At 59.5% G+C, this 23,162-nt stretch overlaps 1 protein-coding gene across 1 annotated transcript in view; it reads left to right on the top strand.

Moving 5' to 3' along the window:
* Nucleotides 1–22,561, top strand: part of HMCN2 (hemicentin 2) — a 37,646-nt gene extending 15,085 nt beyond the window's left edge. The window contains exons 29-79 of the mRNA XM_064727771.1: nucleotides 153–314; nucleotides 523–807; nucleotides 1,337–1,504; nucleotides 1,673–1,786; nucleotides 1,952–2,038; nucleotides 2,545–2,730; nucleotides 3,115–3,282; nucleotides 3,660–3,773; nucleotides 3,886–4,028; nucleotides 4,383–4,533; nucleotides 4,756–4,974; nucleotides 5,813–5,926; nucleotides 5,992–6,182; nucleotides 6,385–6,481; nucleotides 6,718–6,879; nucleotides 7,254–7,367; nucleotides 7,473–7,604; nucleotides 8,068–8,205; nucleotides 8,298–8,457; nucleotides 8,749–8,873; nucleotides 8,955–9,141; nucleotides 9,269–9,366; nucleotides 10,023–10,295; nucleotides 10,394–10,584; nucleotides 10,660–10,741; nucleotides 10,968–11,095; nucleotides 11,212–11,347; nucleotides 11,548–11,695; nucleotides 11,939–12,066; nucleotides 12,150–12,306; nucleotides 12,395–12,516; nucleotides 13,131–13,295; nucleotides 13,682–13,789; nucleotides 13,866–14,000; nucleotides 14,261–14,395; nucleotides 15,223–15,407; nucleotides 15,674–15,887; nucleotides 16,042–16,176; nucleotides 16,868–17,058; nucleotides 17,145–17,226; nucleotides 17,342–17,611; nucleotides 18,278–18,427; nucleotides 19,090–19,227; nucleotides 19,362–19,483; nucleotides 19,578–19,815; nucleotides 19,934–19,996; nucleotides 20,083–20,211; nucleotides 20,311–20,631; nucleotides 21,236–21,355; nucleotides 21,580–21,706; nucleotides 21,818–22,561. Coding sequence (XP_064583841.1) covers nucleotides 153–314; nucleotides 523–807; nucleotides 1,337–1,504; nucleotides 1,673–1,786; nucleotides 1,952–2,038; nucleotides 2,545–2,730; nucleotides 3,115–3,282; nucleotides 3,660–3,773; nucleotides 3,886–4,028; nucleotides 4,383–4,533; nucleotides 4,756–4,974; nucleotides 5,813–5,926; nucleotides 5,992–6,182; nucleotides 6,385–6,481; nucleotides 6,718–6,879; nucleotides 7,254–7,367; nucleotides 7,473–7,604; nucleotides 8,068–8,205; nucleotides 8,298–8,457; nucleotides 8,749–8,873; nucleotides 8,955–9,141; nucleotides 9,269–9,366; nucleotides 10,023–10,295; nucleotides 10,394–10,584; nucleotides 10,660–10,741; nucleotides 10,968–11,095; nucleotides 11,212–11,347; nucleotides 11,548–11,695; nucleotides 11,939–12,066; nucleotides 12,150–12,306; nucleotides 12,395–12,516; nucleotides 13,131–13,295; nucleotides 13,682–13,789; nucleotides 13,866–14,000; nucleotides 14,261–14,395; nucleotides 15,223–15,407; nucleotides 15,674–15,887; nucleotides 16,042–16,176; nucleotides 16,868–17,058; nucleotides 17,145–17,226; nucleotides 17,342–17,611; nucleotides 18,278–18,427; nucleotides 19,090–19,227; nucleotides 19,362–19,483; nucleotides 19,578–19,815; nucleotides 19,934–19,996; nucleotides 20,083–20,211; nucleotides 20,311–20,631; nucleotides 21,236–21,355; nucleotides 21,580–21,706; nucleotides 21,818–22,160 — 8,051 coding nt within the window. The 3' untranslated portion in view covers nucleotides 22,161–22,561. The remainder of the gene's footprint in view (nucleotides 1–152; nucleotides 315–522; nucleotides 808–1,336; nucleotides 1,505–1,672; nucleotides 1,787–1,951; nucleotides 2,039–2,544; nucleotides 2,731–3,114; nucleotides 3,283–3,659; nucleotides 3,774–3,885; nucleotides 4,029–4,382; nucleotides 4,534–4,755; nucleotides 4,975–5,812; nucleotides 5,927–5,991; nucleotides 6,183–6,384; nucleotides 6,482–6,717; nucleotides 6,880–7,253; nucleotides 7,368–7,472; nucleotides 7,605–8,067; nucleotides 8,206–8,297; nucleotides 8,458–8,748; nucleotides 8,874–8,954; nucleotides 9,142–9,268; nucleotides 9,367–10,022; nucleotides 10,296–10,393; nucleotides 10,585–10,659; nucleotides 10,742–10,967; nucleotides 11,096–11,211; nucleotides 11,348–11,547; nucleotides 11,696–11,938; nucleotides 12,067–12,149; nucleotides 12,307–12,394; nucleotides 12,517–13,130; nucleotides 13,296–13,681; nucleotides 13,790–13,865; nucleotides 14,001–14,260; nucleotides 14,396–15,222; nucleotides 15,408–15,673; nucleotides 15,888–16,041; nucleotides 16,177–16,867; nucleotides 17,059–17,144; nucleotides 17,227–17,341; nucleotides 17,612–18,277; nucleotides 18,428–19,089; nucleotides 19,228–19,361; nucleotides 19,484–19,577; nucleotides 19,816–19,933; nucleotides 19,997–20,082; nucleotides 20,212–20,310; nucleotides 20,632–21,235; nucleotides 21,356–21,579; nucleotides 21,707–21,817) is intronic.
* The last annotated feature ends 601 nt before the right edge of the window (nucleotides 22,562–23,162 follow it).

Genomic DNA, 23,162 nt, shown 5'->3' with positions numbered 1-23,162 from the left:
TTCCTCAGCCTCATCTCTCCCCACATGGGCTCACCCAGCTGTTTGTCTCCTTGGAGCAAGGAGAGATTTTTGTTGAGCAGAATCCTGGTTCTGGGTGGGGATTTGTCCTGCTGGGAGCCTGAGGGGAATCTGCTGTCCCCTTCCCTGGGCAGGTGAGCCCCTCTCCAGCCAGCCAGGGAGCCCAAAGCTGGTGTCCCCAGGAGGGAACGTGGTGTACATGGAGAAGGTGCAGCTGCTGGACCAGGGGACGTACACCTGTGAGTGCAGGAACAGTGCTGGCAGCAGCAGCAAGGAGCATCACCTGGAGGTGCACGGTGAGTGTGGGGCACCTGAGACCTGTGGGGGCAGGTGGAGGTGCTGGGACTCTCTCAATGCAAGGTCCAGCTGGACCCTAAAGCCATTTCCAGGTGCCTTGGATATTTTGGAAGGGATGCTGCTGCCTGGGTCAGCTTTGCCCCTCCATTTGTGCACAACTGAGGGAGCTGCTGCTCATCCCCTCCACCCCTGTCCCTCTGCCCACAGCACTGCCAAGGCTCCAGGGCAGCAGCAGCAGCACCCCCAGGAAGGTTTCTGTCATCGAGGGTGGTGAGACAGTTCTGGAGTGCGAGGCCATGGGCACAGCAGCACCGTGGGTGACGTGGGTGAAGGACGGGCAGCCCGTGGCTGCTGGGGATGGGCTCCTGCTCACGGAGCAGGGGAGGAGGCTGCACATCCCCAGGGCAGAGCTGGCCCATGCAGGACACTACACCTGCCTGGCTGCCGGCCCAGAGGGGCAGGAGCAGAGGGAGTTTGATGTTGTGGTGCATGGTAAGGATGTGGGATGGGGCTGGTGGCTGGGGGTGGGTGCAGGCAGGATGAGGAGGGTGGTGATGGGGAGTAACTTGATGTGCAGCAGGTGTTGGACAGTCCAGCATGTAGCAGGTCCCAGGGTTATGCTTCAGGAATAGCTGTAGAACTGTGTCCATCAGGCAGGAGTTTCTTTCTAGAGCCATCACAGCAGATCATCTCATATAAGGTCCTCTACTACCTCATGGGTCAAGGTCACTTGAGATATAAAAGTTCTGAGGTGGCTCAGGCTGTGTGGCCATCCCAGTGTGAGCCTGTAAGCCTGGGCTCAGGTAAGTGGCACATCTTTGCTGTAGTCACCTGTCCCAAAACACCTTTGAAGTCACCATCTCCAGGTGATGCTAATGGTCCTTCTGGGTTTGTGTCCTAAAGATGTACAGAGCAAGAAGGTGGGAAAAACCAGGTTCACCCAGTTCTCCCCTCCTTGCTTTGCTCCTTTGATGTCCTGGCTGCTTTGCAACAGTATGTCCATCTTCTTCTGCATCCCCAGTTCCCCCTGAGTTCATTCAAGGATCAGGAGTGACAACCAATGTCAGCGTTTCCCTGCAAGGATCCCTGACCCTGACCTGTGAGGCCACTGGCATTCCCCAGCCCAGCGTCACCTGGTTCTGGGATGGCTCCCCTGTCACCCCCAGCGAGCACACACAGCTGCTTTCAGGTCAGAGGTCTGGGTGCTGTGAGGGATGAGCACTTTGGGAACGTGTTTTGCCCCAACACTGATGAGCTCAGACTCATGGTGGAGCTTCAGCCCCACAGGAGCACAGTTGGGATGGATGTGCTGGTACCTGGATCAGATCCCTGAGCCCCCTCTGCTCTGTCCTTCCAGGGGGCTGGCTGCTGAGGCTCACCCATGCTCGAGCCCAGGATGGTGGTCACTATTCCTGCCTGGCCAGCAACATAGCTGGGGAGGCCAGGAGGCATTTCTACGTGCAGGTCCTAGGTAAGGAGGGCTCTTCTGTCTGCTGCAGCATTCCTGCTGGGGTTTCAGAGCTCCACCCTTGCATGAGTTAGGACTGGACATGCTGGGTGTGCTGGAGTCCTTAGGATGTGAGCTCAGAGGCCGAGCTGGCCAGCTGCTGAAGTCCCTGGGGGCTTGTGTTCCCAGTTCCTCCCCACATTGAGGATGCAGATGAAGAAGACACCTTCAAGGTGCCCGAGGGCCACCCTGTCACCTGGTCCTGCCTGGCTTCAGGTGAGCATCGAGCGGGGAAGGGAGGTGGCATGAACAGGGAAACAAGGGGGAGATGGGGCTCAGGGCAGACCCGAGTCTCACTTTGGGGTGTGGAACAAAGGGATGGCTCCAGGCAGAGCCATGGAAACAGCTGAAATTCAGAGCTCTGCTGGGATGGTCCTGGCTCTGCCTTTGTGCTGTCCGGGAAGCGCTGGGGAGGGGACGCCCACATGGGGAGCCTGTTCCACAGTGTAGGATCCAATCATTCCCAAATGGAGTTGAAACTCCTCTAATCTCATTTCCCTTTAGTGATGGGAGTAATTAATCACCTCCTACTCAGGACAGTTCTCTTTCTTCTTGCTGGCTCATCCAGCAGCTTCGAAAATCCTGATCCAGGTCATGATAACTCTGATTTGGGATGATGTCCCTGCTTTCCAGAAAAGCTCCGACAGTGACCCCAGCCAGGCTGTGCTCACACATGGAAAAACTTCACACAAAGACCAAAACCCATTTTCCATCCCTCACAGGCAACCCACAACCCCAGATCACCTGGATGAAAGACAACCAGCCTCTCCCTGGCACCTTCTCCATCTCCCCAGATGGCTCCTTGTTCCACATCCCCCAGGCCTCCCTGGCCCATGCTGGTCTCTACTCCTGTGTGGCCTCCAACTCTGTGGCAAATCAGACCAAGAATTACCTGCTGGATGTTCTGGGTATGAGATGTCTTTGGATGGAGGCAGGGTCTCAGGTGTGAGCAGACTTAGTAGGTTTTAATGTAGGTGGGGAGGATCCCTTAGTCCTGCAGCCAAAGTGTGGCGTGGAGCTGTCCCAAAGCCCTTGTGAGACCTCTTGGAGGAGCAGAAAGCACCTGCTCAGTGCAGGATCCATCTGTGGTGGTGGCTTGTGGAAGAGGGGATGTGTCTCCTGGATCTCTGTGGTTTTGGAGGGCAGCAGGACGGGGCAGAGTCTGAAGTTGGCACAAACTGTGTCAATTCCAATTCCCTGAACTTGGATCGTTCTCTCTGCTGGGGGAATGAAGCACTGGGAAGCCAAAGTGTGTGCCAGTGCTGATCTAACACCCAGCCACGTCTCTGCAGCCAGTCCCACCTCTGCTCAGGATGCTGCTGCTGCAGAAGAGGTGACAGTGATCATCAACAACCCCATCTCCCTGCTCTGCGAGGCCCCACCATACCCATCTCCCAACATCACCTGGCTCAAGGACCAGGTTCCTCTCCAAGCATCTGGAAATGTCCTCCTTCTCCCTGGTACTGCTGCTGTCCCCTGGCTCTGCATGGCTGTGGTGCTTCCTTGCTGTGCATATCTTGGGGAGTGGGTGTGGGGCTTTTTCTTGGTCTGGCAGGGGTCCAGCACAGTGGGATGGTGAGAAATCATCATCCTGCAGGACCTGAGGGCTCAGGGATCAGCTGGATGCAGCTCTTGAAGTGCTGCATCCTCTGATAATAATGAGCCTCCTCAGTGCTGGTTTTTATAAGCCTGGGACTGGGCTCTAGGAGAGCATCAGGCCCCCTCCAGCCAGGCTTGCAGTGGCTCAGCAGGTCCCTGGAGATGCCTTCAGGCGCTGCACGGGGAGAGAGAGCCATGGCTGTGAGCAGAACCCTCTCAGGATTCCCCCTCTGCCCAGGTGGCCACGGGCTGCAGATCCTGAATGCCCAGGAGGAGGACACGGGCACCTACAGCTGCATCGTGGCCAGCGAGGATGGGGAGGCTGTGAAGAGCTATGCTGTGAAGGTCCTGGGTGAGGGAGCTCCCCAAATCCCTCCTAACTCCTGCAGTGACCCCACCACTGCAACCAGCCCAGCGCTGCTTCCTTTGGCTGCCCTTTGCTTCCCTTTGTCTTTCCCCACCAGTTCCTCCTTGGATTGCCAGAGAGGATCCTCTGGGGGAATTTGCTGTGAAAGAGGTGAAAGCCAGGGTGAACAGCACGGTGGTGCTGGAGTGTGAGACCTGGGCTGTGCCCCAGCCAACCATCCTCTGGTACAAGGACAAGCAGGTGAGGTCCAGCTGTGACCAGGGAGGAGCTGATGGGTTTGGGGACTGTCCCTGTTGTGACGAGGGGGGAGCTGATGGGTTTGGGACTGTCCAGGTGTGACCAGGGAGGAGCTGATGGGTTTGGAACTGTCCAGCTGTGCCTAGGGGGGAGCTGATGGGTTTGGGACTGTCCAGCTGTGCCCAGGGAGCAGTCGATGGGTTTGGGACTGTCCAGCTGTGCCCAGGGAGGAGCTGATGGGTTTGGGGACTGTCCCAGCTGGATGGAAAGGGAAAATACCCTTTGTAGAGGTGGCTGGGCTCTGCCCCACTCCTGAGTGTGTAATCCTCCTCCTGCCCTTCTCTTTCTTCCCTTCAGCTTCTGGAAAGCTCTGAACACATCCAGATCCTCAGTGAGGGGCAGGTCCTCCAGATCCCAGCTGCTGGTGTCTCAGATTCAGGGCACTACACCTGTGTGGCCACCAATGCTGTGGGTGAAGATGACAGGGATTTCATTGTGCACGTCCAAGGTGAGCCCTGGGCAGAGCCAGCACCCAGAGCAGGGGGGTCTCAGCAAGGGCAGGGGTTCTCAGGACCCCTTGTGGGAGCACTGAAGGGTGAGCAGGAGAAGAAATTTAAGCCTGCTGGCAAACAACAAACATCTCCTGAGCTGCAGTGAGGGCAGATGCTGTGGATGGACCTGGGGATCAATGTCCCTGCTCCCCACAGCTGACCACAGCCTGTCCCCGCAGTGCCCCCCATCTTCCAGCAGCAAACAGGCCCCAGGGAAGCCCTTGAGATCTTCTATCGGGAGGAGGACCAGGATGGGGAGGTGACCGAGCACCGGCAGGCTGTCCTTGGCCAGCCCACCGCCCTCTACTGCGACACCAGTGCCATCCCACCTCCCCAGCTCACCTGGTACAAGGATGGGGAGCCCCTCTCCCCCGGCCTGGGGGTGCTGATGCTGCAAGGTAATGGGCAATGAGTGTGAACCCCAACTCTGAGAGCTGGGAGTGGTACTGCTGTGGCCTTGGGGGTTGAGAACACCCACAGCATGGAGGAGGATGGAGCCTGTCCCCTTCCTGCCACCACACACAGCACCCCTGGTCTCGGGTTTTGGTTGTTCATTGCTGCCCCAAGATGTGCAGGATGTCTCTGCTTCGGCCTGCACAGCTGAAGAAAGAGTCAGAGCTCTTCAGTTTTCAGTCTTGAAGTTGTTTATTCATTCTTATCTATAAAATTTTCTTTCTGCCCAGCTGAGATCTGCCCAGCAGGGCAGCTACAGGCACTCTGACTGCCCCCGAGGTGGCTCCCCTTTTATACTACAAACTACATATAACATATTTACACTTAATTCCCAATACCTATCACCTATGTTAGTGCACTTCTACTCTAAACCAATCCCAAAGTGCCAACATCACTGCAGAGAATGGAGAACAAGAAGAAGAGGAAGAAGAAAGGCTGGACATGCCCAAGTTCCTCCATCTTGTCCCCATAACCCCCATACTAAAAATCCTAAAATCTACATTTTCACCCTGTGATAATTTTATTCTTATACCATTCAAACTTCTGTGACTTTCAGGTCCTCATACAAAGTTGGTAACTTTCTCCAGGGGTCAAAATCAAATCCCCAGCTGCTCTGGGCTGTGTGCCAGGGTCTCTGAGCCCCCCCAGTGGGGTCCTCAGCAACTCTGGACACCCGGAGGGATGCACTGAGTTCTGACACCGTGGGACCTCTGGGTCCCTGGGGCTGGGCAGGGCAGGGCTGGGGGACACCCCACAGACCCTGTGCTCTGTCCCGTGTCACAGGGGGCCGGGTGCTGCAGCTGCAGGCGGTGCAGGAGGAGCACAGGGGCAGGTACACCTGCGAGGCCGCCAACGCTGCGGGCCGGGACCGCCTGCACTACGAGCTGGAGGTGCTCAGTGAGTACAGGGACAGGGGACACTGGGCTGAGGCACCTGGCAGCCCCATAACCTCCTGCTTCCAGCTGCCCCGGCCATCCGTGGTGGCACAGAGGACCTGGAGGAGGAGGAGGTGACGGCCACCATCAATGGCACTGTCCAGTTTGAGTGTGAGGCTACCGGGCACCCAGAGCCCACGGTGTCCTGGCTCTGGAATGATGTCCCCATAGAGGCTGGCCTACGGCACCAGCTCCTGGAGGGTGGCACTGTCCTGCAGGTTGGTGTTGCCCTAAGTAGGTGGCTATGTAGGTGGCTCTCTCCAACATAGCCAGGAGACACTGGATGGAGGGGATGGGGCATTGTTTCCTCCTAAAGGTGGCAACTCTGGTCTCACCAAGGTCCCCATGGGAGCCCCAGCATCCCTCCAGCTCAGTGGTGCTCTGGGGCAGCCCTCAGTGGTGATCTGTTCCCCTGTGCAGGTGGCAATGCTGGAGGTGGGTGACGCTGGCAGTTACACGTGCGTGGCTGAGAACCCGGCCGGTTCAGCTGAGAAGCACTTTGCCCTCTCTGTGCAGGGTAAGGCATCTCCCCTTCCCTGGGTCACTGATTTACTGCCCTCCTCCTCCTCTTTCTCCACCAACTGGAGTTCCCTGTGGCTTTGGAACTGCATGGCTGGCTCTGTCCCTTGTGCTGGTCACGCTCACCCTGTGTGAGGAGATTGAGCAGGCCAAAGGCTCGGTGTGTGCTTCCTCCTGGGGTGGCATTGGCCCCCACGGTGATGGCTCCCCTTTGGCACTGTCTTTTGGGCACAGAAACTCCCTGGAGTGTGGCTGCAGACCCCGAGAAGGTCGATGGCGTTGTCAATGGCAGCGTCTCACTGGTGTGTGACATCCAGCCCCACCCGGCTGCAGAGATCACCTGGTACAAGGACGGCCACGTCCTGCGGCCTGGAGAGGAGGGCACTGTCACCCCAGGTGTGTTGGGATCAGCCAGCATCATTGCCTGTGCCCCAGCTCGAGCTCTAGGTCCCCTAATCCCCCTTTTTTGGGTGCCACCTGTGAGTCTCAAACTCAGCCTTTGTGTTGTGTGACACACTAATGACGCACTAATGACACAGGGCTGAGTGATCCCCTTTGGAGAGCACCAAGGGCTGCATCCTGCAGGCTCCACCCTGTTGCTTCCTGGGAGCTCAGTGCCCTTTCCTGTGGGGCCCAGCAAGGCTTTGGGCCTCAAATTTGGAAATTCCATGGCCAGACTCCTTTTGCATGGAGCTTGGCCGGGTGCTGGGGGATCAGTCCCCTGGTTCTGCTCCAGGCTGTCCTGACTCCCTGCTCTCTGCTCCTTCCAGACTCTCGGGTGCTGCAGCTCCCTGACCTGCAGCTCTCCAGCTCAGGCACCTACACGTGCATGGCACTGAGCGTGGCCAGCCAGGACCAGAAGAGCTTCATCCTCACCATCCATGGTGAGTGGTGAGGGCTCAGCCAGGAGCTGTCCCCGAGCCCACCCTGAGGAGCCGACAGCGAGCCCTGCTCTGTCTCACACCCCTGTCCCTGCTCATCCTCCTCAGAGCCCCCCGGCACCCAGGACCCACAGCAGGAGACGCTGGAGGCTGACATGGGGACACCCCTGGTGCTGAGCTGCCACGTCACCGGTGTGGCCGTGCCCTCTGTCACCTGGCTGAAGGATGGGCACCCTCTGGGTGTGTGTGCATGGCATTGCTGTGCCAGCCTGCCACCCCCAGCCTCCTGCTGCTCCTCTCTCAGCCCTGCCTCAGTTTCCCAACTTCTAACCCCACTGCAAGAGACCCTCAGGGCTGCACAGGGAGGGGACAGAGCATGAAGGGTCTGGCCTGTTCCCTGCAAGCTTTTCAGAGATCCCAGGTTCATTCCTGAGGCTCAAAGCCATGGGATGGGGGATGAGGGAGGAATATGCAGGGGGTGAACTCTCTGGGTACCAGCCCTTGGGGTGCTTGCTGGGACAGGGGTTTGCCCCCAAACCAGTGGCTCTTTTCTCCTGTAAAGCTCCAGCAGTGAGCTCTGCAGAAACCCTGCTTGGCTTTAACAGTGTCCCCAAACCTGGGTCTGGGGAAAAAGGGGAAAGCTTGACATTGATCCTGGGGAGGGCTGAGTGGAGTAGCACTGCTTAACCCTGTCTCTTTGCAGAGATGAGCCCAGAGCAGGGTTTGGTGTCCGGGGGGGCCCAGCTCCTGCTCAGCCCCCTGCAGCCCTTCCACCAGGGCCGGTACACCTGCCTGGCACAGGGGGCCGAGACACGCAAGGACTTCCTGGTGCTGGTGCGAGGTAGGGCTTCCCCGAGGCAGCCTGCTCCCTGTGGAGCTCAGAGCTGAGCCTTCCTCCCCTGCTCCTCCTCAGCCTCCCTCTCTCTCGTGCAGCGCCCCCCCGGATCAGCAGTGCAGGGGACCCCAGCGAGCACAGCGTGCTGGAGGGCAGCGGGGTGAGGCTGGAGTGCCGGGCACAGGGGCAGCCCACTCCCCACATCTCCTGGCTGAAGGACGGGCGGCCCCTGGGGCTGCAGTCCCCCTCACACGCCCGGTGAGTCTGGGGGGGACATTCCAGGGGCCCAGTGGTCCCACATACAAAATTGCTGGGCAAGGCACGGTGAGCTGTGCTCCTTTCTGTTGGATGTGCTCATCCCAGCTCTTTGCTGGGAGAATGTCATCCTGGGGTAAACCTGGCAGCCTTGGATGGCCACTGTCACCCTGGCAGAGTCCCAGTGGACACCCTGACCTTGCAGTGTGCCCAGAATCCTCATCCTTGGCACAACAGAGCGCCTGTGCCCCATGGGATGGGCACACGGGTCACTGTCCCGCCCTCCCGACGCAGGGTGTCCCCGGATGGCAGCGCCCTGCTCCTGGAGGGGCTGCGAGCCGCCGACTCCGGGGCTTACACGTGCCTGGCCCGGAACAGCCTGGGCGAGGACGCGCGGCTGCACACGCTGAACGTGCTGGGTGAGCAGGGCTGGGAGCTGCGGGGAGCACGGGGGCCAGCCCGCCCCGACAGCCCCAGCAGCCCCCGTGTCCTCTCCCCAGTCCCTCCCACCATCGAGAGAGGCGCCGAGGAGGAGCCCGAGGTGGCCCGGGCTGTCCTGTCGGCCGCGGTGACGCTGCCGTGCTGGGCACGGGGGTCCCCTCCGCTGCATGTGAGCTGGCTGAAGGACGGGCTGCCCCTCCGCCTGTCCCCTCGTGTCACCCTGCTCTCGGCTGGCCACCTCCTCCGGTGAGAAGGGACCCTGCAGCCATGGTCAGGCTCTGGGGCTGCTGCACCCTCAGGTGTCACCCTGGGGAGCAGGGGCTCACCCGGAGCTGATGTCCCCTCCCCATCCCCGTGTCCCACCCCGCGTTAGGATCTCCCAGGCTCAGCTCTCCGATGCTGGACTCTACACCTGCGTTGTCTCCAGCCGGGCGGGAGTGGCCGATCGCAGCTTCGTCCTGCAGATCCAGGGTACTGGGCAGGGGCTGGGAGGGCACGGCACGGGCACCTGGGCACTGCTTGTGTTGGCAGAACACACTCTGTGCACTGTACCCATCCCCGAGCAATCCTGAGCCATTCCTCCGCTGCTGGGGTGGGAACAAAGCAGGGCCAGCCTGGGAGCAGCCCCAGAGCCTCCTGCAGGAGGGCTGAGCCGCCTCTGGCTGCTCGCAGGATGTGACCGTGTTCACAGGGGTGCAAGGATGAGGGAAGAGATGAGGATCTGACTCCGTGTTTCAGAAGGCTTGATTTATTATTTTATGATATATATTATATTAAAACTATACTAAAAGAATAGAAAGAAGGATTTCATCTGAAGGCTGGCTAAGAATAGAAAAAGAAAGAATGAATAACAAAAGCTTGTGTCTCAGACAGAGAGTCCGAGCCAGCTGACTGTGATTGGCCATTAATTAGAAACAACCACAAGAGACCAATCACAGATGCACCTTTTGCATTCCACAGCAGCAGATAATCATTGTTTACATTTTGTTCCTGAGGCCTCTCAGATTCTCAGGAGAAAAAACCCTAAAGAAAGGATTTTTCATAGAAGATGTCTGTGACACGCAGGACAGCAGGGAGTGGCCAAACCCGGCCCCGGTGTCCGGGGTTTCTCTGCCTTTTCTCCCCAGTGCCCCCTGTCCTGGAGAGCCCCGAGAGCAGCGAGGAGCAGATGGTGGCCCAGGGCTCTGATGTCACCTTCACCTGCAAAGCCACCGGGTCCCCAGCACCGACAGTGACCTGGCTGAAGAACGGGGAGCCCCTGGGGCAGCAGAGGGCCCAGGTGCCCGGGGGCCCACAGCTGAGCCTGGTGGCTGTGGCACCAGCTGATGCAGGCATTTACTCCTGCCTGGTGGTGAATGAAGTGGGGGAGGTCAGCAAAGCCTTCCACCTCGTGGTGATGGGTGTGTGTCATCCCTCTGGGATTTGGGAAGGGCAGCTTAGCCAGTTTTTTGGGAGCAATGAGAGGATGAGCCCTCCTGCCTTGCTGTGTGCCTTGCAGAGCCACCCCGTGTCGAGGCTGGGTCCCATCCCACTGAGATATCCATCGCGGTGGGCACCCCTCTAGGGCTCAGGTGTGTGGTGACAGGTGTCCCCATGCCCACTGTCACCTGGGAGAAGGATGGACAGCTGCTGGCAGGGCCCTCGCTCGTGACAGGGAATGAGAGCACGCTCCACATTGACAGCACTGAGGTAGGAGTTCCACTTTTTTATCCCTGCCTGGATTTTGGTTTTGTGCCTCAATTTTCCCCTCTCCTGGCTTTTCAGGTGGCTGATGCTGGCTTGTACACCTGCCTGGCCACCAGCCCTGCAGGGGAGGACAGCAGGAGCTTCCATGTCAGCATCCAAGGTAGTGTGATCCCTCAGAGCAGCGAGGAGCAGAGGGGGCTGTAGGATGCTCCAACCCCTGGGGGACCACGGAGCCAGAACCTCCTTTTTTGGGATTGGTGTGGGCTCCAAAAGAGGGATCTGGAGCCCAGTGCTGGTCCTGCAGAGTGGGGGCCTGTGCATGACTGATGGGGACAGGGATGGGGGTGCCCAGCCCACCCTGACCCCCCTTGGGCCATGTCCCACAGCACCCCACAGCACCGAGGTCATCCCCATCATCACGGCTGTGCCAGGGGGGCAGCTCCTCCTGGAGTGCCCAGAGGGTGCTGAGCCCCACCCCAGCATCGAGTGGCACCGGGAGGGCTCCGTGCTGCAGGTACCTGTGAGGGGACAGGGACAGTCACAGTCAGTGCCTGGCTACCGTCACCAGCAGCACGGGGCTGTGCTGGGGGTGATGCTGGGTCCCTGCTCATGGGCTCCTGGTGGTTTTAGGAGGATGCTCGCAGGCAGCTCCTGGCCCAGGGGCGTTTCCTGCAGGTCCTGGAAGTGGCAGCTGCAGATGGTGGCGAGTACAGCTGCAGGGCCACCCCTGGGGACAGCGACCCACGTGGCCGGGTGCGGGTTCAGGGTGAGTGCTGCCTTTCCCTGCCTTTCCCTGCCTTTCCCTGCGTTAAATCCAGGATGTGGGATGTTATAGGGTTGTCTTATGGTCTGGTGAAGGGGTGGCAGGGCTGGACACCATCAGCCCGCAGGGCTGCTCTGTGCTGGCTCCCTCCCTCCCCCAGCCTTGTCCCACACTCTCGGTGCTGTCTCTGGGTGCTGCCACAGTGGCCCCCGAGATCCAGGAGGGCCCCCAGGAGGTGAAGGTGCTGCTGAACACCTCGGCCGTGCTGCCCTGCCGGGCACAGGGGTGGCCCGTGCCCCGGGTGACGTGGCGCAAGGACGGCCAGCTCCTGCCCCTGCCCGGGAGTGACAGGTATGAGCCTCTGTGGGTTGGTGGCACCAAGAGATGGCTCTCAGGTCGTGCCACCCTCCACAGCAATAGGTGATTAGTGTGCCAGTCACGCTGTGAATTGCTGTGCTCTGTCCTCACACCAGCTTAGGGCAAGAGTTGTGTGTGGCTGCAGTGGCCCTTGTCACCTTCCCTGCCCCTGCTCCCTGTGTGATGCAGCCTGGCCATGCAGAGCCCTCTCAGGGTTCACCTGCTCTCCCTCCTCAGATTGCAGCTCCTGCCAGGTGGCTCCCTGCAAATTGACCCTGTCCAGGCCCAGGATTTGGGCCATTACCTCTGCATGGCATCCAGCCCTGCTGGCTCTGACCGGCGTGGCCTGGACCTGCACGTGCTGGGTGAGCAGGAGAGGCAGATGGATCCCCCTGGGCTCCCCCTCCTGCAACCCAGCGCTGCTCATGGCTGCCATGCCCTCCCACAGTCCCTCCTGCCATCACACCTGGGCCCTCCAACCTCACCCTGCTGGCTCAGCAGCCAGCCACGCTGGGCTGTGACGCCTGGGGGTCCCCTGAGCCCCACGTCAGGTGGGAGAAGGATGGCCATCCCCTGAGCCTGCACCTCCCACCCGGCACCTACAGGTACCTGTTCCCCTCTAGGGTGGGGTTTGCCCCTCCTGCTGCTCCCTGGGGTACAGGGGTGATGCTGATGTGTGCTCTGCCCTCACAGTTTGCAGTCCTTGGGGTCGCTGCTCATCTCCAGCCCCACTCCCAGGGATGAGGGCAGGTTTGAGTGCATCGCCACCAACGCTGCTGGGGAGGCTCGAAAGGCTTTCCTCGTGTCTGTGCATGGTGAGCTCCTGGGGCTGGGGGTCTTGCTGAGAGTCTTTCCCAGGGTCTGTCACCACCTTGGCTGTGGCATGGGTGTGCTCCAGCCCCACACTGGGTGGGTGCCCACCCAAGAGCTGGGCTTGGGGGTGGACAAGAGGGAAAGAGAAATACTCATGTCCATAAGAACAGGGACAGAATCCTCTTCAACAATTTGCCATGCAGCCCTGCCCACCTCCTGTGACCGTGTTCACAGGGGTCTCAGGATGAGGGAAGAGACAAGGATCTGACTCCATGTTTCAGAAGGCTTGATTTATTATTTTATGATATATAGTATATTAAAACTATACTAAAAGAATAGAAGAAAGGATATCATCAGAAGGCTAGCTAAGAATAGAATAGCAAAGAATGATGACAAAAGTTTCTGTCTTGGACAGAGAGTCTGAGGCAGCTGACTGTGATTGGTCATTAATTAGAAACAACTCTATGAGACAAATCACAGATCCACCTTTTGCATTCCACAGCAGCAGACAACTATTGTTTACATTTTGTTCTTGAGGCTTCTCAGGAGAAAAATCTTAAGGAAAGGATTTTTCATAAAAGATGTCTGTGACAACCTCCCTCCCTCCTTTCTGCAGTGCCCCCCAGCATCGCTGATGACCTCACAGATGTCGTTGTCACCCGGCTGTCCCCTGCTGTCCTCACCTGCTATGCCTCGGGTGTGCCCCCTCCCACGGTGTCCTGGAGCAAGGGGGGGGCTCAGCTGGGCACCAGAGGAGGGGGGTACCGCGTCCTGCCCCGAGGTACAGTGTCACCCTGGTTTTTTAAGATTTTCTAAGCCTTCTGATGTTGACATTCTTGTAGTGAACTTCCTCACAAACTTTCTGTAAATAACTCATTGTTTTGCGTTCCTTTATGAAGGAAGAGAAAGTTGATAGACTGTTAGTTTGTCCAGTGTCATTGGAGAGGTGGCACTGTCACCCTCCAATCTGCTGTCACTCTTAGAAAACTATAAATGTTAGAGTCAGAAAATGAACTTCGCTTTTTATTCACCTTGAGAACAGCGGTGTGCGCTTGTGTTGTTTCATGTCCTATAGCGACAGTACAGCATGGGGCAGCACAGCCCGGGGGGGACAGGGGTCCCTGCCAGCCCTGCTGCCACCTCCCCTCTCCTGCTGCTGTTTTGCAGGAGCCCTGGAGATCCGGCAGGCGCTGCCTGCACATTCCGGCCGCTACACCTGCACGGCCCAGAGCGCCGCGGGCACGGCCCGCAAGCACCTCTGGCTCACGGTGCACGGTAAACACAGCCCCGGGCTGCTGCTGCTGAGGGTCCTGAGCCCTCTGCCCGAAGTGGCACTTCCCTGCCTCCACAGAGCCCCCTGCCTTGAAGCCCCTGCCCGGCATGGTGATGGTGATGGTCAATGCCAGCGTGGTGCTGTCCTGCGAGGCCACAGGCATCCCCCGGCCGGAGGTCACCTGGCAAAAGGATGGTGTTGGCATCGCTGGAGGTGAGCAGAAGTGAGCTGGGGGCTGGCAGAGCCCACATCACCTGCCAGCCTTTACCTGGGGGGAGACTGATGTGCCAGGGGTTTGTCACTGTGCACGGGTCCTGCTGGCTGCTGTCCTTGGTGGGTGTGGTGGCCGCTGGAGCTGTTCCATGGAGACTCCTTGGGAAGAGGCACCTCTGTGGGGGAAGCAGTCCCTGCACATCATCCATGTGTGCCCTGGCTGAGCTGTGCTGCCCCATCCTGTCCCTTGTTTCTGCCAGGCTCTGGGCTGAAGGTGCTCCCCAGAGGGCAGCTCCGGCTCCTCCGAGCAGCCCCAGAGGACGCCGGCACCTACCTGTGCATGGCCCGGAACCCCTCGGGCACCGCTGCGGGGAGGACCCGGCTCATTGTGCAAGGTACAGCGGCCATCAGAGCCCCGGTGCTGCCTGCTCTGCTCGGCCCCTCCCCAGCCCCGGTGCTTCCCTCTCTGCTCAGCCCCTCCCCAGCACCCCACAGCAAAACGGGGCTGCCGAGCTGTGAGCAAGTCCCTGCCCTTCTGTCCTATCCAGTGCCCCCATCATTGCTGTCCCTGCCCTTCTGTCCCATCCAGTGCCCCCATCATTGCTGTCCCTGCCCTTCTGCCCCATGCAGTGACCCCATCATTGCTGTCCCTGCCCTTCTGCCCCATCCAGTGCCTCCCACCATTGCTGTCCCTGCCATTCTGCCCCATCCAGTGCCCCCCATCGCTGCTGTCCCTGCCATTCTGCCCCATCCAGTGCCCCCCACCATTGCTGTTCCCGCTTTTCTGTCCCACCTCAGTGCCCCTCACCATTGCTGCCCCATCCAGTGCCCCCATCATTGCTGTTCCCGCTTTTCTGCCCCATCCAGTGCCCCCCATCATTGCTGTCCCTGCCCTTCTGCCCCATCCAGTGCCTCCCACCATTGCTGTCCCTGCCATTCTGCCCCATCCAGTGCCCCCCATCGCTGCTGTCCTGCTTTTCTGTCCACCTCAGTGCCCTCACTTGCTGCCCCATCCAGTGCCCCCATCATTGCTGTTCCCGCTTTCTGCCCACCAGTGCCCCCCATCGCTGCTGTCCCTGCCATTCTGCCCCATCCAGTGCCCCCCACCATTGCTGTCCCTGCCATTCTGCCCCATCCAGTGCCCCCACCATTGCTGTCCCTGCCATTCTGCCCCATCCAGTGCCCCCCACCATTGCTCTCCCTGCCATTCTGTCCCACGCAGTGCCCCCCACCATCGCTGCGGGCCCCCTGGAGCTGGAGGTGCTGCAGGGGCTGGAGGTGCTGCTGCCCTGCGCCGCCCGCGGTGTCCCCGAGCCCCGCGTGTCCTGGAGCCGGGAGGGAGCGCTGCTGCGGGGCGGGAGGGCCACGGTCCTGCCCTCCGGGGAGCTGCTGCTCCGGGACGTCCAGGTGAGCACCGGCTGCTGAGAGATTGGAGTGATGAGGGACAGGCGGCTTCTGCTGCTGAAGAGCTTTTGGCTGATTGTGGATACATCTGGTAGAGGGAGAGCCTTGTGCAATCCTGTGCTGCAAACTGAGGGTTGGGGCAGTGTGAGGTTGTTAATGTGGGCTGGGAAAAGGGGTTCTGTCCAAACTGTGACTTTTTAGGTGCACAAGAACCAGCAGAGCTGTAGCTCAGCCCGGACTCAAGGTGATTCCCTCTCATCCTCACACAGGAAGGGGATGCTGGCAGCTACTCCTGCACGGCGGTGAACTCCGCTGGGAGGGCCGTCCGCCGGCTCTCCCTGTCCATCCACACCCTGCCCACCTTCACCCAGCTGCCCACAGACATCACCCTGAGCCGGGGCGAGAGGCTGGAGCTGCTGTGTGCCGCAGCGGGCAGCCCCCAGCCCCGCGTCTCCTGGATGGCCAACGGGCAGCTCCTCACCGGTACCTGGGCAGAGGATGCTGAACCTGGGGGAGATGCCATCCTGGTGCCACCCTTGCCCCACCTTTCTGTGTCCCCGGGGTGCCAGCACGTCTGGCTGTGCGGGGTTTAGCCAGCTGATGGCCAATCCCCCTTTTTGGGGTTTGCACCCCACAGATGGCGGCTCGGGGCACAGCGGGCGGAGCATCCTGCGGCGGGAGGCGGCGGCGCCCACGGACAGCGGCACCTACGTGTGCCACGCCGAGAACAGCGCCGGGGCCATCAGGGCCACTGTCCTCGTCTCTGTCACAGGTAGGTGCTGGCAGGGAAACCGGGGAGCCTGACTCTCGGGTTTTGGTTGATAATTGCTGCCCCGAGATGTGCAGGATGTCTCTGCTTCGGCCCACACAACTGAAGAACGAGTCTGGACTCTTCACTTTTTGGTCTTGAGATTGTTTATTAATTCTTATCTCTAAAGTTTTCTTTCTGCCCAGCTGAGATCTGCTCAGCAGGGCAGCCACAGGCACTCTGACCGCCCCAGAGGGGTGTTGTCTTATTATACTACAAACTACCTATAACATATTTACACTTAATTCTCAATACCTATCAATCATGTTAGACAGTGCACTTCTACTCTAAACCAGTCCCAAAGTGCCAACATCACTGCAGAAAATGGAGAACAGGAAGGAGAAGAATGGCTGGACACGCCCAAGTTCCTCCATCTTGTCCCCAAAACCCCCATACCAAAAATCCCAAATCTACATTTTCACCCTGTGATAATTTTATTATTACACCATTCAAACTCCTGTGACTTTCAGGTCCTCATACAAAGTTGGCAACTTGCTCCAGGGGTCATAATCAAATCCCCAGGTGTTCTGGGCTGCATGCCAGGGTCTCTGAGCCCCCTGGCAGGGTCCTTGGCAACTTTGGACACCCGGAGGGATGGACTGAGTTCCGATGCCTGGCCAGCCCCGCTCCTCTGCCACCCTTTTCCCTTTCCCAGAGGCACCCATCATACAGGGGGACGCCAGCTCGTACCAGGTGGAGCGCTCCGGAGGTGATGTCCTCCTGCACTGCCATGCCCAGGGTCACCCTGAGCCCTTCATCCGCTGGAGTAAGGACGGGGTGCCCGTGGTGGCCCGCGGGCGCCTGCACCAGCTGCAGAATGGATCTCTGGCCATCCGTGCTGTGAGGGTGAGCGGGGCTCAGGGGGTGCTGGCACATTTCAGGGTGCTTTCCTGGCAAAGCAAAACGCTGTGCTGATGCTGTTGGTCCTGTAGAGCGCTGATGTGGGGCAGTACCGGTGTGTGGCGGAGAATGACGCGGGCACAGCGGCAAAAGTTGTCACCCTCGTTCTGCAGAGTGAGTGCTGGCCCCTTCTACACCCTTATTTTAAGGGATTGCAAACTATGTCACCTCCCAGGCCCTCCAACTCCCCCTGATCCATGATCACTACCTGCACCCCTTCCCCGCCCAGGTGCCCCGGTGGTGACAGTGACACCAGCAGAGCTGCGGGTCCCTGCTGGGCAGCAGGTGCTGCTGCACTGTGCGGTGTCAGGGCAGCCCACGCCCTCCGTGGAGTGGCAGCGGGACGGGGAGCCCCTGCCCGAGGGTCTCCAGGCTCGTGTCCTGCCCAATGCCACCCTGCTGCTGCCCTCTGTCACCCACCGTGACGCTGGCACCTACTCCTGCCTGGCCCGCAATGCCCTGGGCTCTGCTGCCGCCCACGCCTCGCTGGATGTCCGAGGTGAGGGGCTGGGGCTGCCTGCAGGGCTGTTCCTGCAGGGTGAGACCTCCACCCTGACATTGCCTTCTTGTTCTACCCCCGTGATTCAAACTCTGCTTTGTCCTCTCCTCTCCCGCGCTGCCCAGCTGGAGCCCAAGCAGGCCCTGTCCCGAGCAGCCTCTCCCTCACTTGCCTCTCCTCAGCCTTCCTGCCTCTGCTGTGATTAAATTCCCCTCTCCCAGGGGCTCTGCTGAGTGCACAGACACATCCTGTCGTGCTGCCCCTCGGGAGCAGAGAGCCAGGCTGGAGGAAGTGCCCCATGTGCCCTGGTGTGGCTGGTGGCATTTTCGCTGCCAGGCACGCTGGAGAAGCAAATAAAAGCTTGGGGCTCTGCCAGGGCCTTGAGGCTGATACAGAGCAGGGTTTGGGGGTGTCAGTGCCTGTTGGTGTGACGAGGCACAGGGCCACACTCACAACATCCCTTGTCAACATGGCACTGTGCCTGGAGCCACGGGCTCCCTGGGGGCTGCTGCAGCCAGGCAGGGACACTGCCTGCCTTGCTCTGGCTGCTTTCACCTCCAGAAAACGAGATTTTTTTTGACATGCAAATTAGTGAGAGGGGAGCCAGGCCAGGCAGTGCAGTCCCAGTGCTGCTGCCTGACCTGACCCTGATCCCCTTTGCCCCAGGGGAGCTGCACCAGGTGCGGGGCAGCCTGGTCGGTGTCATCAATGGCCACGAGCTCGGTGTGTCCAGCCTGGATGCCAGTGTGCTGGAGGACTCTGAATCCAGCACCAGCACCCTCCAGAGCAGCATTGGGAGCATTCCACCTGCCATAGGTGAGTGGACATTTCCATCCTCACCCTGGTGAGAGTTTGGACCTCTGTCAGATGTAAATCTTGGGGGAAAGGTTAATATTTCTTTTTTTTTTCTCCCAAAATCAAACCTTTTTTCCCCCCAAACCTTCCACTGTGAGCAAGGAGGGATGGGACTGTGACAGGGTTCACAGGGGTCTTAGGATGAGGGAAGAGATGAGGATCTGACTCCATGTTTCAGAAGGCTGGATTTATTATTTTATGATATAAACTATACTAAAACTATAATACTAAATACTATATACTAATACCATAAGTATAATACTAATACTGTACTCAAAAAATAGAAGAAAGGATTTCATCAGAAGGCTAGCTAAGAATAGAAAAAGAAAGAATAATAACAAAGGCTTGTGTCTTGAAGAGAGAGTCCAAGCCAGCTGACTGTGATTGGTCATTAAATAAAAACTACCACATGAGACCAATCACAGATGCACCTGTTGCATTCCACAGCAGCAGATAATCATTGTTTACATTTTGCTCTTGAGGCTTCTCAGCTTCTCAGGAGGAAAAATCCTAAGGAAAGGATTTTTCATGAAAGATGTCTGTGACATGGGACAGCCTGGGTGCCCCAGGAGGGTGCTGGCTCCATGGTGGCACCCTTTCTACCCTTTCTTCCCCATTCCCAGGGCCACTGATGCGGGTGCTGGTGACCATCATGGCCCCCATTTACTGGTCCTTGGCCCAGGCCCGCGGGGCAGCCCAGAACGGGCTCCTGCTCACTCGGGGCACCTTCCAGCACGAGTCCCTGCTGCACTTTGCCACAGGTGAGGGGTCCCTGACAGCACAGCCTGGCCAGATCCTGGTCAGCTCAGCCTCCACCTCCCCCATGCACCGTGCTGATCCAGAGCAGAGCTGTGTGTGGGGTGCTGTGGGTGCTGATCGCTGTTCCCCCTGGCAGGGGAGCTCCTGCGTGTCACCCACCGGGCCCGGGGCGCGGGTGGCGCTGGCGCTCTGCGGCTGGACAGCGTCATCAGCGGCTCCGTGCCCGAGCGCTTGGGCGATGCCGTGCTGCTGCTGCAGGTGCTGCCCCTGCCCATTATCCCCATGGAACCACGGCTGCCGTGCCGGGAGCACTGGGGTGCATGGCCTGACCCCTTTCCCTGCCTCTCCCCAGGATTTCAGCGAGCGCTATGTGCGGACGGGCGCGGGGCAGCTCTCTGGGGGCTCGGTGCAGAGCTTCCTGCGGGATGGGCGCCTCCTCCGTGCCCACTGCAACCACACCATCGTGTTCGACCCCCCCGTGGGCCCACAGCCCCCCCGGGTGCAGCAGCTGCGGGCCAGAGCCATCAGAGCCTCGTATGACCCAGCCAAGCAGGAGCTGCGCTTCCAGCTCCGTGCCTGGCTCGATGCAGGTGAGCAGGGGAGTGCCCAGCGTGGGGATAGAGATCTGTGGTCATTCTGGGTGTCTGTGAGGGTGCAAAGGCCATGTCCCTGCAGTGATATGTCACACTGTCTCTGCTCAATTCACAGGGTCTGACAGAGACCAGTGCCCGCTGGGATTCACCCCAGACCCTGGGCAGCTGTACTGTATGGGTATGGATGCTTTCTGAGGGGGCACAAGGATGGCAAGGGGACCTGGTGGCACTTCCCTGTCCCCCCAACGCTGTCCCTCTCCCCAGATGTTGATGAATGCACCGAGGGGTCCCATGCCTGCCGCTACAACCAGGTCTGCCAGAACATTGCTGGCTCCTACAGCTGCTCCTGCCCCCCTGGGTACCGCACGCTGGGCACGGGCTGGCCCTGCTTGGGTATGAGCTGGGCTCTCAGGGCCCATGGTCACCCCTCCTGCCCTGTTCCAGCCTCATTCCCCCATTCAGCCGCAGCTCCCCACCTCTTTCCTTCCCCAGATATCAACGAGTGCCTGAATTTCCCCCCTCCGTGCGCCTTCGAGTGCCGCAACCTGCGGGGCTCCTACGAGTGCCTGTGCCCCGCTGGCCAGGCCGTGCTGCCGGGCGGGCGGTGCGGCACGGCGGGGATGGAGGGAGGGGACACGGCGAGCAGCGAGCCCTGGGACACTCCCCCGAGCCGGCAGGGCCCGAGCAGCCGCCCGCGGGGACGGTCCTGGTACAGCCAGCTGGCCCTGCGCCGTGTGGCCAAGGATGCTGCGAGGGGAGCCCGGGGCCCGCCCTGCCCCACGGGCTACATCAGGAGGAATGGCACCTGCACTGGTGAGCGTGCTTGGGGAAGGGTGTTGAAGGGAGTTCAGAGATTACTTTGTCCCCAAAAGGTGCCTGGTGTCCTTCTTGCTGCCCTGCCCATCGCTTCGTGCCCTGTGGTTTTTGCTCTGCTGGGAAGGGGAGGTGAGAGCCAGGCTATGTGACCGTGTTCACAGGGGTCCGAGGATGAGGGAAGAGATGAGGATCTGACTCCATGTTTCAGAAGGCTTGATTTATTATTCTATTATATATATTATATTTAAAACTATACTAAAAGAATAGAAGGAAGGATTTCATCAGAAGGCTAGCTAAGAATAAAATAGCAAAGAATGATAATAAAGGTTTGTGGCTTGGGCTCTCTGTCCGAGCCAGCTGACTGTGATTGGCCATTAATTAGAAACAACCACATGAGACCAATCACAGATGCACCTGTTGCATTCCACAGCAGCAGATAATCCATGTTCACATTTTGTTCCTGAGGCCTCTCAGCTTCTCAGGAGAAAAAATCCTAAGGAAAGGATTTTTCATAAAAGATGTCTGTGACAAGGCTGGCCCAGGGCAGTGGCACCAGAGGGGACAGATCCTCCCCTCTTGCTTCACCCCTCTCCTCCCACAGATCTCGACGAGTGTCAGACACCGCACCAGTGCCAGCACGAGTGCAGGAACAGCCTGGGCAGCTACAGCTGCCTCTGCCCCTCTGGCTACCGGCTGCTGTCCAATGGGAAAACCTGCCACGGTCAGTGCAGGGGTGCCAGGGGGGTGCCCCCTCCCCATGGTGCCCTGGGTGTCATCTTTTTGGGGCTCCAAGCCTTTCTCTTTCCTCAGGACGGTTGTTCCCAGCCTCAGATCCCCACAGTCAGTACTCATGTCTCACTGCCTCAGTGTCCAGGCAGATGTGGGGGGGCTGGGGATTGAACCCCCATCTCAGCCACCCCAGAGCTGTCCCCTCTGTCCCTGCAGATGTGGATGAGTGCACGGAGGGCACAATCCAGTGCGGCCCCAGCCAGATGTGCTTCAACACGCGCGGAGGTGCCCTCTGCACAGACGTGCCGTGCCCGGCTGGGTACCGGAGAGGCTCCAGCCCAGGGTGAGTCCTGCTGTGGGGCTGGGAGTGCCCATCCCGCTCTGCCCATCCCACCACTCCCCCGAGTGTCCTGCCCACTCCCCAGCACCCACACTCTGCCCATCTCTCCCGCAGGCTGTGTGTGGGGCGCTGCCCCCCGTTCTGCGGCCCGGCGGGTCCCCCCACGCTGCAGTACCAGCTGCTGCCCCTGCCCCTCGGCATCGCTGCCCGCCGGGACGTGCTGCGCCTCACCCCGGCCTCCTCCCTGCGCCACCGGCCCGTGTTCCGGCTGCTGGAGCCGGAGCCCGACAGCCCCTTCGCCCTGCGCAGCGAGCGGGGCCGGGGCATCGTCTCCACCGTGCGGCCGCTGCGGGAGCCCGGCACGCACCGGCTGCAGGTGCAGGCGCTGCTCCCGGACGGGCAGCGAGCGCCCAGCACCTTCCTCCTCCTCATCTCCGTCTCGCCCTACCCTTACTGACACAGCCCAGGGGCAGGAGGGGATCATTTCTCCTCCTGTCCCTCCCCACCCCATCGGTGGGGCATGTGGTTCAGGGAATGCTGAGCTTGTACCTCTTGTGTCCCTCCCAGACACCCCTGCCCCTCTCAGCTGTGCTCCTTTCACCCAGGGCCGGGCCCTGACTCAGCAGGAGGGTCAGGATCCCATGGGGGATAAGATGTGCCACCAATCTCCTGCAATCAGGTCCCAAATCCCAGAGCAAACACAGCTTTGGGTGTGTTTGGATGTCAGACTGACTGCTGTCAGTCCCCAAATGTGGGGGTGGGAAGGTGAACTGGGTGACAGTGGCCAGCAAGGGAGACAGTGGCCATCCCTCCCCACCAGGGAGCAGGGAGGAATTCCCTGAGCTGGGGAGGGTGTGGGACACCCCAGCATTAACCATTATTAAACTGAAATAGTCTTTTTGTTTGTTTAATCCACTTGGTCTCTGCACTCTTATTGATTTATGTAGGTGTTTTGTGGCTAAATATTAGCTGTGCCTGAAGAAAGCAGCTTCCTTCAGTGTGTGGGAGAATTCCCAAGGCTTGGACACCTCCCTGCCTGGCCTTGGACCATACAGGGGAGGATGTCTGGATGTAGCAATGCCAGAAGGCCAATGTCCAGCCCTGAAGGTCCAATCCTGCCCTGGTGTCAAACCCCTGAAGCAGCAAGAGCAGGACGTGGCTTCTCTGCACATGGTGAAGATGGAGGCAGTTCCCAAAACACCATTTCAGTCCCAGCTGATGGTGTGGGGTGTGAGATGTGGGCTGCTGGCCCCAGGAGATGTGAGCCCACAGCCACCAGGGCTGGGCCATGGAGGCTGATGGTGGCTGTGCACCTTCTGTGGTCAGACCCTGTCCCTGGAGCTGCCTTTTGCTGCACCTCTCTGAGATTCCCCTAAAAGCCTCTGTCCTTTGGGGTGGAGCTTTCCTGTCCTCCAAAGCCAGGCCTGCTGTGGCTCTGGGGTGCTCTGGGTGAGGGGGG

The sequence above is a fragment of the Zonotrichia leucophrys genome, chromosome 17, assembly GCF_028769735.1.
Source record: "Zonotrichia leucophrys gambelii isolate GWCS_2022_RI chromosome 17, RI_Zleu_2.0, whole genome shotgun sequence".
NCBI classification, from domain to species: domain Eukaryota; kingdom Metazoa; phylum Chordata; class Aves; order Passeriformes; family Passerellidae; genus Zonotrichia; species Zonotrichia leucophrys.
Note: the sequence above shows the minus strand (reverse complement) of the source record. Positions and strands in the feature narration are given on the sequence as shown.